The sequence below is a fragment of the Cydia pomonella genome, chromosome 5 (assembly GCF_033807575.1).
Source record: "Cydia pomonella isolate Wapato2018A chromosome 5, ilCydPomo1, whole genome shotgun sequence".
NCBI classification, from domain to species: domain Eukaryota; kingdom Metazoa; phylum Arthropoda; class Insecta; order Lepidoptera; family Tortricidae; genus Cydia; species Cydia pomonella.
The window spans coordinates 12618092-12632441 of NC_084707.1; the positions used below are offsets into that span (position 1 = coordinate 12618092).

At 38.5% G+C, this 14350-nt stretch overlaps 2 protein-coding genes across 2 annotated transcripts in view; one reads left to right on the forward strand and one right to left on the reverse strand.

Annotated features, from left to right (window-relative positions):
- Nucleotides 1–5: 5 nt before the first annotated feature.
- On the forward strand, nucleotides 6–6301 carry LOC133517755 (PITH domain-containing protein GA19395-like). Its single transcript, XM_061851152.1, has 4 exons — nucleotides 6–374; nucleotides 765–886; nucleotides 1260–1364; nucleotides 5829–6301. Exons 1-4 carry the CDS (start codon nucleotides 189–191, stop codon nucleotides 6037–6039), a joined length of 624 nt encoding a protein of 207 aa, XP_061707136.1. The 5' UTR covers nucleotides 6–188; the 3' UTR covers nucleotides 6040–6301.
- A 782-nt stretch (nucleotides 6302–7083) lies between these two features.
- The window catches only part of LOC133518225 (collagen alpha-2(IV) chain-like), a 60468-nt gene continuing 53201 nt past the window's right edge, over nucleotides 7084–14350 (reverse strand). Inside the window, exons 11-15 of the mRNA XM_061851857.1 lie at nucleotides 10717–12787; nucleotides 10452–10629; nucleotides 8224–8338; nucleotides 7778–7998; nucleotides 7084–7421 (exon numbers count right to left, since the gene is read on the reverse strand). Coding sequence (XP_061707841.1) covers nucleotides 7223–7421; nucleotides 7778–7998; nucleotides 8224–8338; nucleotides 10452–10629; nucleotides 10717–12787 — 2784 coding nt within the window. The 3' untranslated portion in view covers nucleotides 7084–7222. The remainder of the gene's footprint in view (nucleotides 7422–7777; nucleotides 7999–8223; nucleotides 8339–10451; nucleotides 10630–10716; nucleotides 12788–14350) is intronic.

Sequence of the window (14350 nt, forward strand, 5' to 3'; positions counted from 1 at the left end):
AATAAATAGTGTCGATATTATATTTAAAAAAACAAAACTATTAACTAGGACATCTAGAGTTTCAAATGTCAAAAGTCAAAACAAAAGTGACGTTAGGGTTTTTAATTTGAGCGACCGTGACTAACTAGTAACTATATTTACCTGCAAATTTATATTATAATAAAAACAAATAGATAATCAATATTCAAATGTCTCATAACCATTGTCACAATGAATGCCACGATCACGACCACTCAAGTTCAGAGGAATTGGGTATTCAATATAACCTTTACGAAAAAATTGATAAGGAGAATTTACAGTGTTTGAATGAGATGGTGGAAGGGTCAGGTAAAACAGTATTTAAGCCATGGGAAAGGCGACTAGATACAACTCATGTGAGTATTCAGTCTCTTAATTTTCGACTTCTATGTTATCTAAATGGAATATTACTATTAGAATTGATGAACAAACACTCATAATTAACAAACGTTTTTTTTACAATACACCTCAATCAATAGTATTAAAGTATTTACTACCAACGAACATTTTTATTTAAATACAAAATATCATTATGAGTCACTAGTTTAAAACTTATTGCCATATAACATGTCTAAAATCTGGGTACTATAACTTGAAAATTGTCAGCTCTCTCGAACGATACACGAAACGGTTTTGTGATGCGGTATGAGGGTGATTTAGGGTATGGTATGGGGTATGAGGAAGTTTTCACATTACTAATTGCATATTAATAACATAATAAAACTGATGTACTAATTGATTTTCAGTTTGTTGAGAGTGATGCAGATGAAGAACTCCTTTTCAACATCCCATTCACTGGCAATGTTAAACTTAAAGGCATAAAGGTAGCATCAGAAAATTCCGATGCACACCCATCTAAATTGAGACTGTAAGTACCTAATACTATTTTACCTGATAAGATTTTAGTTAAAAAATCAGATTGTTATTGTATGATGAGTTTTAAATTATAAATCAACCTCTGTAATATATATTAACTCTAATACTGGCCTCCTCAAACATAAAGGCTGCTAAGTCTACTACTCTGTAGAGACTAGTTCAATTTTAATGTTAAGTTTATTTTACATAATGATTTCAATAGTATAATTTTTTACTTTTATTAATTGGTGTCCTTGCTGTTTATCTGCTGCTAATGCCATTTTATTAAATGCAGTTTTAAAAAGGTGTTTATACTTTGTTGTATTACTGTAATTTATGGTGGTCCTAGGTATTTCATATTTTAAAGATTATTTTTTCTGTTGCAGATTTAAAAATAAACCTAACATGACATTTGATGATGTCACCATGGAACCAGATCAGGTGTTTGAACTTCACAGAGACAGCGAAGGTGTATTAGAATATGCTCCCAAGTAAGTGATATATTTATAACATTCAAAATATATACTTAATCCTCGAGTGCTCACACTATAAGCATTTTGCTGCCCTTGGCGAAAACACTGATTACTTGGACATGGTGCATTTGTCAAGGTATTTTTTGTACTACTAAATTTAAATCTAAGTTTATGATTACACACTAATTTAGGTATCCATTGTTTTTAATTTAAAAAAAAAGTTGAGTAAGGGTGACAAAATACTCTCCACCCGAGCACTGCCGTTTACAGCAAGGTGCAAATACTCTAGGGTTAACAACAACTTAATTGAAGTTGCTGGTCCAAAAGTAACACATTAGGCATATCCAATACTCATTATAGAAGACATTATTAGGTTGAGGTATTTGTGTTGCATCCAAATATATCCAACATTTTTTAAGACGGGGCTAATGCAAATAATTGTAAAAACTACAAGTTTTTATATTGAATTGTTAAACATTTTCATAAAGGTCAATGGAAATTAGACTATATTTGCGAGGGCAGACTCTGAGCAAAATCTTAAAAGGTTAAAGTTGGCTTGATAGAAAAAAATCACGTAATCATGTCTAATTTTGATTTATATTCAGTTGTATATTGTTACCTTGCATACGATAGCAGCATATTTTTTGCATAAAATAAATAATGAAAAAGCCGAGGGATTTGACTAGCAAAATTTTAAACCAAAGTATACTTTCAGGGATAGGTCTTAAGAAAAAACGTCAAAATCTGTTCGATCGCGAAATCTTCGTCGCAAATTTCGCGCAACGCGCCTGATTTTTTGTTATTTTCTAATTTACTGGCTTCATGCCCCTCTTAAATGAGCCTTTGGATTAGTGTATTTCTTGTATATCAAAAAGTCTCGTCCAAAATCCAAACGGACCCACTTTATTTTTTCCTGACCATGTTGTACAGATTTTTCGACCATAAAAATTAAGAAGCCTGTGTAACCCTCAATGTGCAAAACTGACTTCGACTTTCCTGGTATCAATGACGTAAAATTAAAAAAGATACACCGTGTTTTTATTGAATTCCGTTATCTTCGGGGTATCGGTAATTACGTTTAAGGTTTAAGGAAACTATGGCATAGTAAATATTGAAAAAAAACCGTTTTTATTTTTTTTTTATTTTTAAAAAGTAATTAAATGTTGCATATAGCATTGTTGTAACACGGGCATTACATTTAACTCAACGAAACAATTGAAAACTGTGACATATCAATGTAATTTTGAACATCAATCGTCCGAGATAGTATTTACGTTTAGTAGCAAATGTATTAACTCATACTTAACACTCATCAATATGTATACAGGCCCTAAGCCAAGTGTAAACGCTCATAGCGGCCTTATAAGATAAAAATTAAATATTGATTATCTCCGAAATGGAGTTAATTAGAATATCGATGTCTTAGAGAATGTTACTTAATTTAAGCTTAGGGATGCACCCTTGAAATTAACGGAAATCAAAAAAACACGGTGTATATTATATACCTATACCACACCTATACATTTGAACTTGAGTCCACCCTGTGAATGGACCTATGAAGAAATTATTTCAAGTGGGTAAGTACCACTTGTATAAAATTTGAAAAGTACTAGGCGTGTACAAAAATACGATCCCATCCGAAAGAAAGCATGAATCTTGGTATACCATATTGCTTATTGTAGGTATGTATAGGTACAAAAAATAATAATGAAAACAAGTCATCAATTGTTTTTAGTCAAATTATTAGCACCAACGTAGCAGTAGCTGATGATCACTAGGCTTCATGATATATCCACCGTAACCACTTTACAAGTTCTTGCTCAGTAAGAACTTGGTCATTAATATCTATTGTGGCCGAAATTGCGCGAAGTTGAATTTTAAAACTACCAGACAAGATCTAGCAACATACGTCTGGGACTAGTATTGTAGAGAATGTAATAGTGAATAGTCGGTATACTTATGGTTTATTCAGAGGTTTGATGGAAGAAGGTACTTACCTAGTTGGTTACTAAATTATGTTACTGCAATAATCTTTATCTACATAAAATATACGAACGAAAGTTGAATAAACTATATATTAAAATGAAGTACACAAAATCAGAAATTACATATGACAATATCATTCAAAATGGCCTCCTCTGGCCATGACACAGGCCCTCAAACGACGAGGCCAGTCATCAATAGCGGCACGCACGATTGTCATGTCTAATTCCGTCACTGTCTTAACTATGGCCCGCTTGAGGGAGTCCAGATTTGTGTGGGGTTTAGCACAGGCTTTCTCCGCAATAACCTGCCATATGGCATAATCCAGGGGGTTAAGGTCCGGGCTGGAGGACGGCCAGTCTTCGTGGGCAATAAAATCAATTTTGTTCTTTCGAAACCAGGCTTGAGTTGTTTTTGCCTTATGTGCAGGAGCTGAGTCCTGTTGAAAGACCCATGGCTGGTTTTGAAATAGGGTGTGGCTTAAGGGCTTCACTATTGGTTCGAGAACGGTTTCCTGGTAAACTTTGGCTCCTGTTTTCACACCTCTTTCACCGAAATGAACCTGTGTTAGCCCTGAGTATGACACACCAAGCCAAATCATCACATAAGAGGGATGATGGCCTCGTTGCACTCTCGGAACAGCCGCAATCGCCTCTTGACTGTTTTTTGCATACACTCTGTCATTCTGGCGGTTACAAAATTCTTCAATGGTAAAATTTTTTTCATCTGTAAATAGTATTTTTCGGTGGCCATTTTGTGCGTACCGCTTCAATAGCACGCGACTTCTCTGTAGCCTCATAGTCTTTAATCGTCCATTAAGCAAATGACCTTTTTGTCTGCGGTAAGCGTGTAGTCCAAGGTCTTCATTGATACCTTTTTTAGGGAGCTTCTCTTCACAGACATCTGTATTGCCAACAGCTTTTGCTCCCGGACGGGGTTTCTTGCAATTCTCGCCTTCACTGCCTTTATTAGAGCTGGGGTCCGAACGGTGCGTGGTCTTCCAGACCTCTTGCGGTCATCGAAGCTCTGAGTACTATTGTATCTGTGCGATAAACATAAAAATAATGGATAACTGCAAATCGCGTCACAAAAGTTGAGGAAACAGCCGCTTGACTAGGTACAGTCAGCATCAAAAGTAGCGGATCAAACAACGCTTCAGAAGTATCTACCATTCTGTAAAAGCTTAACAAATAGTGATGTCTTTAATATAGAACAACTAATACTGTAAAAGATATACTTTTGAACGCGAATTTTAGATTTTTTTTAATATTTGGAAAAGTTATTCGGAATATCAGATACTATTGGCGCGTTGTTTCATCCGCTACTTTTGATGCTGACTGTACTTGTTAGCAATGATAACTTACCATTTCTAATTATATTTGCAAGTATGATTATATGCATGCCGAGTTTCATGCTTTCTTTCGGATGAAACTATATTATTAAAATGTTTTAATGAAGCGAACCTTACTAATTGTCAATCTGTAAAATGTTGAATGCGTGGAAATAGTATCGTCGTACAGAAAAGTAAGTGTCGAAATATACCTATCGTTGCACATCTTTGTTACCATAGCAATAAGGATGTGTTCCGATATATTTAGCCACTTTTGTCGTCACTATCTATTTATTCCTGACTGTATATCCTATGTACAACACTATTTCATTTTACAAATTTCTGTAAGTGAGTTTACTTAGTTACGTCATAAGTTCTGTCACAAAGGTTTTGACTGATAAAATTTAATACAAAGCTTTTAATAAAACAAGTTTGCCATGATTAGGAATGTTGTTTTATACTGATCAAAACGTAATATAATTAGTTTAAAATTGTTAATTATTATTAATTGTTAATTAGTTTATACTTGTTTTTTACTTTGGGATTGTCGTCAGACGCGAATACGCGGCTGGATTGTGAAAAATTATACTTTACAAAAGGGAGTGAAAATCAGTGTCACATTAATAAAATAGATACAATTGTTTATTTGTATGAACCTACTTTATTAGAACGTTATTTTTTCAGCAGCATTTAGTTCTCCGACAAGTCCGTACTTCAGCTAATACCCTTCAAACTTAGGATACTTTTCAGTGACACGCTAATATCGTAATTGATAAAATACGTACAGTTGCATTTTGGCAATACCAATACACGAGAATTATATATTTTAAGAAAGATAAAAGATCCAGCTTTTGTTTTATGTAAGATTCAACCACGTAAAAAAGATAAATAAATAAATAGGGTTCAAAATTAGGTCGCGTATTTTAGCATGTTTTTCTATACCATTTTTCCGAATATTACATAGAATCATGCGAAACTGAGACAGCAAATTACGTTAAGTTATATTATAAGTAATTCAGCATTAAAAAAGCTTTCAACCCATATATATGAATAATAAGGGATCTGTACCTATGGCTTTTTTATCAGTCAAAACCTTTTTGACAGAACTTATGACCTGACTAAGTAATTGCAATAGAGAATACATTCTATATACTTTATTATTGTTACAGGATCGTCACGTTTTCTTCCGTAACCCATTTGACCATGCACTTTCCGAGTAACTTCGGTGCTGACAACACGAAAATTTATTATATCGGCCTGAAGGGGGAATGGGCGCCGGGTCACAAGCACGGCGTCACCATTTGTACATATGAAGCTAGGCCCAATCTCGACGATCATAAATTAAAACATTTAGATTCTGTATCCAGGCACATAGATTAGGCAATTCAGTTCATATTCGCTCAGCCTTACTAAAGTTGAACCAATTTAATTCAATTACACAGTAAAATATATGTCACATTTTAAATACAGATATATTACCAATTGATACGAGTAGTAGCACCGTTACTTGACTTTAATAGGTTCAGCTTGTATCAGCCAGATTGCAACCTAATTTATAACACCATTAACGTAATGTTACTTATGAAAGAAAGGGAAATGTGGAATGTGTACTACATTATTTAAAAATAAAATATTTCTATTATTACTGTGTTTTATTGTAATATAACATTTTATTTTCAATAATTAAAAATATTATATTTACAGAATGTATATCTTAGAAAATTTCAGTTTTATTTGAAGAAAGGTAACTAAGTAGGATTGACTTCACGAAACTATTATATTTATTTCAGGTTACTATGTATGTAATAAATACTGTGTATGTAACATTTTCTAGTAAAAAATACATTGTTACGTATCTGTACCTATGCAGAGTAAATCAGCATGAAGTAAAAAAATCCTGTGCTTAGTTGATTGTGACATTAACTACTATACAATGAAAGTCCTTGTTTTTATTATTTACACGAGAAAAACAATATAGGTATAGGTCGGGTAGTATTACAATAGTTAGGTAATAGGTATAAGTACTTATATGACAATTTACCTCAAAACTATGTACTTAGTTACAAATAAAAAAAATCTAAGATAATACATGTTAATATTGATCATCTAAGGATGCTATATATTTATAAAAGTCAAAGTTTCTCCAATATATATTTACCTTGCATTTCCAGCACATTGAACATCTATTAGGAAAATAATTACTTAAACTAAATTATTGCTCTAAAGAAGGCAGTGATACTTTATTAAATTAATTGTTACTTAAAATTAAACTAATTACTACTAGATACCTATAGGTCTCCTATAGATACCTATAGGTATAAGTTCATCGGCAGCAGTATCACACTCGTGTCACGAAGTGGTAGTATTTCATACTATCATCTTGCGAAAACATCAAAATATTCGAGAAAATAATTACTAATTCACTTTGGTATTTAATAATGTATTTCAAATCTTGCTCACCTATCGGTACCACTGTTTTTCCGAATGAAAATGATTAACGGTGTAAATAAGTGTTTCGAAAAAGACACGAGTTCTATATTATATTTCTACAAAAATCGTTCGATTATGAGCCCGGGTGTTCCTGGCGACGTCGGTTCCGCCAGCCGGCGACGCGCCTTCTGGTTCCTTGGTAGGGGTAGCCGGGCCGGCGGCCGTACGGAGGATACCTCGGGTTCTGCCTCACGACAGCGTTGGGCACGGCCCTTATGTCGCCTTGCTGTTGGCTAGACGCGGCGGGCCAGCGCCTCATACAGACAGAACATCTGCAAAGACAGAATGATCAATAAATTTTGTCAATAAATGTCAGTTCCGATACAAGTTTTTAACCCCGACTTTCTGGGACAGTTATTCATTTTTGACTGCTCGCGGAAGTTTTGATTTCTAACTTAAGTAGTAGTTTTTCAAACGCTTAAAATAAAATTTTGTAAGTACATACTTACACACAGACTGTGATGAATTCAGAATTTAGAATAATTGACTACATGCATATTTGTCTTAAACAGCTTCGGATCTGAGACATTCCTTAGACTTTACCGCCCTTTGTAACTATGTAAAGATTTACCTACACCTCATTGCCGTAGCCGGTAAAACAATAAATAAGTACCTTTTGATTACATACCTGCTAACTTTCCTGATATGGTCAGATTTAAGCGTCTCTTGGTCTGGTTTTGCGAACATCTTGTTATCTTCAATAGTAGAAAGCCAGAAGCCAATTCCCATCGCGAAGTAGTTGCACCGACCCAAACCGTTGCACTCTATGGAGGGGCGGATACGGAACTCTCGCATACAAGACCCGGGAGAGACCAAACTTTGTCCAGCTGCATCGGTTCCCGCTGTGTGCTGAGGAGTAAAAAATAATTATGTTAAATGTCTTATAATTCCTATGCATTTGGCATTCGAAGAGTTTTAGTTGTACTATACCTCGTGTGCGTAGGTACATTAAGGTAGGTATAATAAAGTTGTAGATAGTTTAATTGCCCTGTGCTACAGAGAAGGATCTGAGAACAGTGTCCTGGGTTTGTGTTTTCTCGTACTTGTGTTTATAGTATAGGTACTTATATTTACCATCAAAAAACTGTATCCCTGCCACAGTTCTTCCCAGCCGTTTGGACAGGACGGCGCTATTGTAGTTTGGCTGTGTAGTGCTATAGCCCTCGTTGGTGCTTCACACACTTGGCACCTGGAGCAATGATAAGGCTGGTTTTAGTGTCACGCGGACCGTCGGCGCGGAGCGTCCGCGCAAGTCGTTTTAGGGCCTACGCTAGCTGGCGCGGGTGCACGGAGCGGACGAGCGGGTTAACGAAAAATAGTATGAGCAACGCTAACTGAAGCGGACGCGTGCGGCGGATTTCACCTACAAATAGCACCCGCGTACGTGCGCACGCGGCGGGCGTCTGCGTCAGCTAGCGTAGGCCCTTAGTATCGCGCTGACCGTTTCGGACTACAGACGCGAACAATGCATCCAATCTGGAGAGTGTTACTAATTATTGTCCTGTATTACACAAGGAAAAAATTATGAGCAGAAGGAGACTACATATTCACCCTTTATTTTTTTATTATTTCAATAAAATACAATGGATACTGACTTAATATTAAATACAACGTCCCACAAAACTGTTTTCACAGTTTGACAGTGGGATTTAATCGAGCAGAGACCCGTCGCAGGAGAATTTGTTACATTATACGGCCAGTTTGTTTTATTTCTTTCTCTTCATTAATGTTTTCAGAGGGCGTTAACGATGTCCGCCCAAGCTTTATTCTTTGCGAGTCTGTTTTCGTACGGGGGGTCCGAGGCATCCCACAAACATTTCCTTAAATGAACTTCATCAATTACTCGCCCCGTGTCCTCATCGCGAGTCGCCATGATTGTACTATTTTGTACTGCGCGGTCGCGTGCGCTCCGCGCGAAACTAAAACGCTCACTGTTGTGCGAGGCGCGCGAGCAGCCATCCGCGCGGAGGGCTCCGCGGCGCGGACGCGTCGCGCGGAAGGCCGCGGAAGCGTCCGCGCGGATGGCCGTCTGCGCGGACGCCTCCGCGCCATTCTAAAACGCTCCTAAGCTTTAATACATATTGCTCAGCGCGGAGCGATCCGCGGCGACGGTCCGCGTGTCACTAAAACTAGCCTAAAATAGGTTTTCGGTCCTAATAATACATGATCCTTCACATGATATCCTTAAGAGGAAAAAAAATAAAAAATTAACATTAAATAAACTCTGACACATTATTCCATCACACCATCTCGAGATTCTCCACAAATATCTAACTATTCAAAAACCCGCGCTCCAATCCGTTTGGTTTCTATAATGCCACAGAGAGACATTCAGATACACACACAGTCACACACATGTTAAACTTATGTATGTCTCAGTCTATAGTCCGTTTGTTTGTTCAGATTAGAAATTTTATAGATACTCAAAAGTAGTGGTAACTTTTTTCCCCCAAAATTAAATCTGGATGACTATGTACTGAATTATAGTGTCGTTTACATATTATTGTACCGCAATATTAGATATTATTAAATTGTAAAACGGGACTTAATCACGTTTAATTAAGTTTTAAGATTTACCGACGTTTCCTGGCCAAGTCATTCTGTTTATTTAAAACATAAAACATTTTTATTATTGATATGATCACTATGATTCGCTATGTGCACGACTGTCACGCAACCTAGCGTCCGCAAGTCTAGGGGAAAACGTCAATTCACTACATCTTATAAAACTACTCCAAAGCTACTACTCAACGGATTTTCATACGACTTTCATCTATCAATAGAGTGATACTTGAGAAATGTTTAAGTATATAACTTGTTAAGGTTTTAAACTGAAATAAATGTCATATACTAAGAAAAAGTGACCAAGGCCTCCAGTGCCCCAGGCTGGAATCGAACCAGCTTCCTCTGTTATCGCGGCAGGTGCCTGAGCCACTCGGCCACCGGGGTCACGGCAGCATTTAGTTCATGAGATACAGCCTGGTGACAGACGGACGGATGGACGGACGGACGGACGGACGGACGGACGGACGGACGGACAGCGAAGTATTATATATATTACCCTATTACTGGGTCCCGTTTGACCCTTTGGGTACGGAAACCTAAAAACAACGGGGTATAGCTTCAGCCTGCTTTAACATAAAAGTTAACCCGAGCTTCAACACGCAAAATTTACATTCGTAGTGTGTACGAGTTACCTTACTACCTTAAGGGTTCCCCTAATGGGTTTTTACCATATTGGTATGTTATGTATATTGTGGAAGCTATTTATCAGTTAAATAAAATATTTCAGAGAGTGTTACCTTGATATATAAGGTCCGATGGAGTTTCCTCGAATGGGAGTCATGTCCATCGGCATGGCTTCATTAGTCGACAGCCAGTAACTGTAGTCCTCTCGTTCCGCAAAGTTGCATACACTGTTCAGGTTGCAGAACATATAGGGCATCGTAGTGAATCTACGCAAGCAGCTACCCGGTGCACCTGATAATTATTAATTGTATTATTGATTAACTATTTAAAATTAACTAATTACTGAACAATGTTTTTTTAGCAACAAAAAATACATACCAAGATCCTGTCCATTTGCTTTGCCGTTAGCAACGATATGCATCAGTGAGAAGCCATCCCACAGAGGATTAGATCCAGGCGGACACTGTGGAATCATACTACTTTGTGAATGTATTGCGAAATAATAGCCTCTTGATTTCGGGACCGGTGGTGGAGGGCCCGGTATACCAGGTATCCCTGCGCGCCCGCGGGTACCATCCTCGCCTCTGAAACCACGGATGCCTTTTTGTCCTTGAAGTCCCGGTGGTCCCGGCAAACCAGGGAATCCTTGGAAACCAATGTCTCCCTTTTCTCCTTTTATGCCATGGTAGCCACTTCTTCCTGGTGCTCCTGGTCTACCTGGTTCTCCCTTATAACCATCAACTCCTGGGAAGCCAATGTCACCTTGCGGACCTGGTATAATTTGTGAGGCTGCGACAACATCACCCCTTTCACCCTTTATGCCTTTTAGTCCTAGACTTCCTTTTTCACCCGGAATTCCCACATCTCCCTCAAATCCTTTTAAGCCAGGAGCGCCTCGCCTACCAATATAGCCATTTCTGCCATCATTGCCCCTCTCTCCTTTTCTTCCTGCAAGTCCTTCAGTACCTGGCCATCCTACATCTCCTGACATTCCCTTTGGGTTTATTATATATCCGACTTCACCTTTATCTCCTTTTTCTCCACTGAGACCCGTAGGTCCTGGTAATCCTACTTCTCCGGGTGCTCCTGAGAATCCTCGGTTGCCTGTTGCACCTTGATTACCCTTTATTCCTTTGGGACCATGAAAGACGAGGCCTGGAACACCTGGCTTGCCTCGAGGGCCGTCAAAGCCATATTCTCCTGGAGCCCCCTTTTGTCCCATCGCTCCATACCATCCATCCAGGCCATCAATACCAGGTGTACCGGGTTCACCTCTTCCAGCATTTAAACCACGCAAACCTGGCATACCTGGAGGCCCCTGGTTGCCAGTCTCACCTTTTCGACCAGGGAGACCGTGATCACCTTCCTGACCTCGATAACCCATTTCTCCACGTTGACCTTTAATACCTTTTTGCCCAGGATATCCGGGTGTACCTATTTCTCCGGGGTTTCCCTGGATACCATCCAACCCGACGTCTCCTATGTCTCCTTTGGTACCGTGCCCATAACTGATCAATCCCGGCTCACCTCTTTCTCCCGGCGATCCCGGTCGTCCTCTCTCGCCTGGTAAACCTTGTAAACCGGGTAAGCCGTCTAAACCAGCATTTCCGGGTCTTCCTGGTCGCCCACGGAAGCCCTTTTCTCCTTTACCACCAGAAAATCCAGGGAATCCAATTGAACCTTTCACTCCTTTCAGACCATTTAAACCATTTCTTCCTGGTTTCCCAGGTTGTCCAGGAAAACCTTTATCTCCTATTTCACCACGCTCTCCTGTAAGACCAATTTCTCCCGATATACCTTTACGGCCACGTTCTCCAGGTGGTCCATATAGTCCATTGTTACCCTTTTCGCCTTTAGGACCAGGGCCTCCGCTATAAACAAAACCATTATCTCCAGCGTCACCTTTTGGACCTATTAACCCATCTAAGCCTGGCTCACCAGGAAAACCCATCGCTCCTTGATCACCCATATCACCTTTCAGTCCACTGAAACTACTTTCACCAGGTTCTCCTTTCGGTCCCGTAAAGCCATAATCACCTCTGTCTCCTTTAATTCCACCCGGACCCGGTAATCCCATGCGACCCATATATCCAGAGTCACCTCTTCCTCCTTTAATACCAGTTGGACCTTGCATGCCCTGTCTGCCTGGTGTACCTACTTCTCCGGGTAGACCAACGTCGCCATAATCTCCATTTTCTCCTGGGAGTCCCCGTTTACCTTTTAAGCCCGGGAAGCCAAATGCTCCGCCTTTACCAGGTAAACCTGTTAGACCACGGAAACCTTTTTTGCCAGCCTCTCCTTTTATCCCATCTGGACCATCAATACCAGGCAGACCAGGTTCGCCTGGAAGGCCTGGGGTTCCTGCAATACCAGGCAACCCTTTTGGGCCATTACGCCCCGGTATGCCTGGTGCACCCTGGACGACGACTCCTTCCATGCCCTTACGTCCCTGTTAAAAGAAATACATATATACTTAATAGTAGTTCATGAGTTGTGGTGTGATCGTTTGGCATTACAAGGTTGCGAAAGTCAATCCATATTCCATATCCAAATTTTAATTGAATATAGTATGGTGTGTATAGTATGCGAAGTGAGCTTTCGTGTCCGTGGGCATGTACGTAAAAATCTGACTAGTAACTAAAGAAAAACCGGCCAAGTGCGTGTTGGGCCTCGCATAATGAAACGCGTTCCGGTACTTACACCGGTTCCGGAACTAAATGGGTCATGTTTCAAATAATTATTTTCTTGGAAAGTATTTAAGGCTGCACCTGACGCCAACGAACTCTCGCGTGTGGGTAGAGCTTATAACTTATACCCCTCACTGCACCACCCGCTACAAAAATCGAGCTCGCAGCGCCCTGTACGTAGCACAGGTCCGTCTAGCAACACGACACGACTTGCCTCGCCCTGACTATACGGATGATAATGGCGGGCGGGCGGGGTAATGATAGGAACCTAGGCGGGATTTAGAATAATTTTAGGGACAGTTTTAAGAATTTGCAATAAACAAGAAAACCAAATCTAATATTGTGTTATGAGAAAGATTATATGGTTTCATATAAATATTTTCGATAAATGTAAAATTGATTTCCAGAAAAACCATATCATTTACACATATCTTGTAGATTGTTATATATTAATTTCTGCTCAGAAAGTGTCATATTTAGTATTAAAAAAAATGGTTCAGAGTAACTCAGTTTTACGTTACTTTGCGGGAAGAGGAACCTTAAAAAGCTTTATTTGACTTTTGTCATAATTATTGTCAGCGTACAACCAGTCGTACAACATGACGCCATTAATTTCAAATTTCGTAATAACTGTTTTAGAAACTGTTTAGAAACCATAAAGTTATTTTTAAAGACCTGTGCAAAATTTACTGTTCTTTTTAGTTACATGAATGGAGTGGCCCCCTAAACCATAAAATTTAATTTCTAAACATATTATTATAGCTGCTCACAATATACTATATACAAATTTCATTAAAATATAGCTTATAGTTTTCCAGTGAATGGCTGTGAGATACTCACGGACAGACCGATGGACATGACGAAACTATAATTGTTATTGCCATGATGGCTACGGAAAATTAATATATTTAAAAAATTAACTCTAACATTTATAGAGGATTTTTTCTATAGCTTAATCCCTTATCTCACTAAGACATTTACAGAGTAAATATGTCGTAGTTTACTATAAGGTGTATTGAAGTTATTCTCTAAATGAGGTTAGATTAAGAGTCCGCAGCAAGCTCGGCCGAATTTCACCTTCCCGTACAAATGGAGTTTCGTTCTCATTTTAAAACTACGTGTTGGATTGTAATGAAACTTTGCACATACAATGACATAAGGTATCTATGCCTCTAATTAGTTTATATAGCTCCAGCTTATAATACAAATGAAATAGCAAAAATAAGTTTTGTATTAAAAACTTCAATTCGCTGTATTTTTTTAATTAGCTTCAGATAGAAGCTACTTAAAGTCAAGTTTAAGTAAAGTTTTAGAGCGGAATGTTA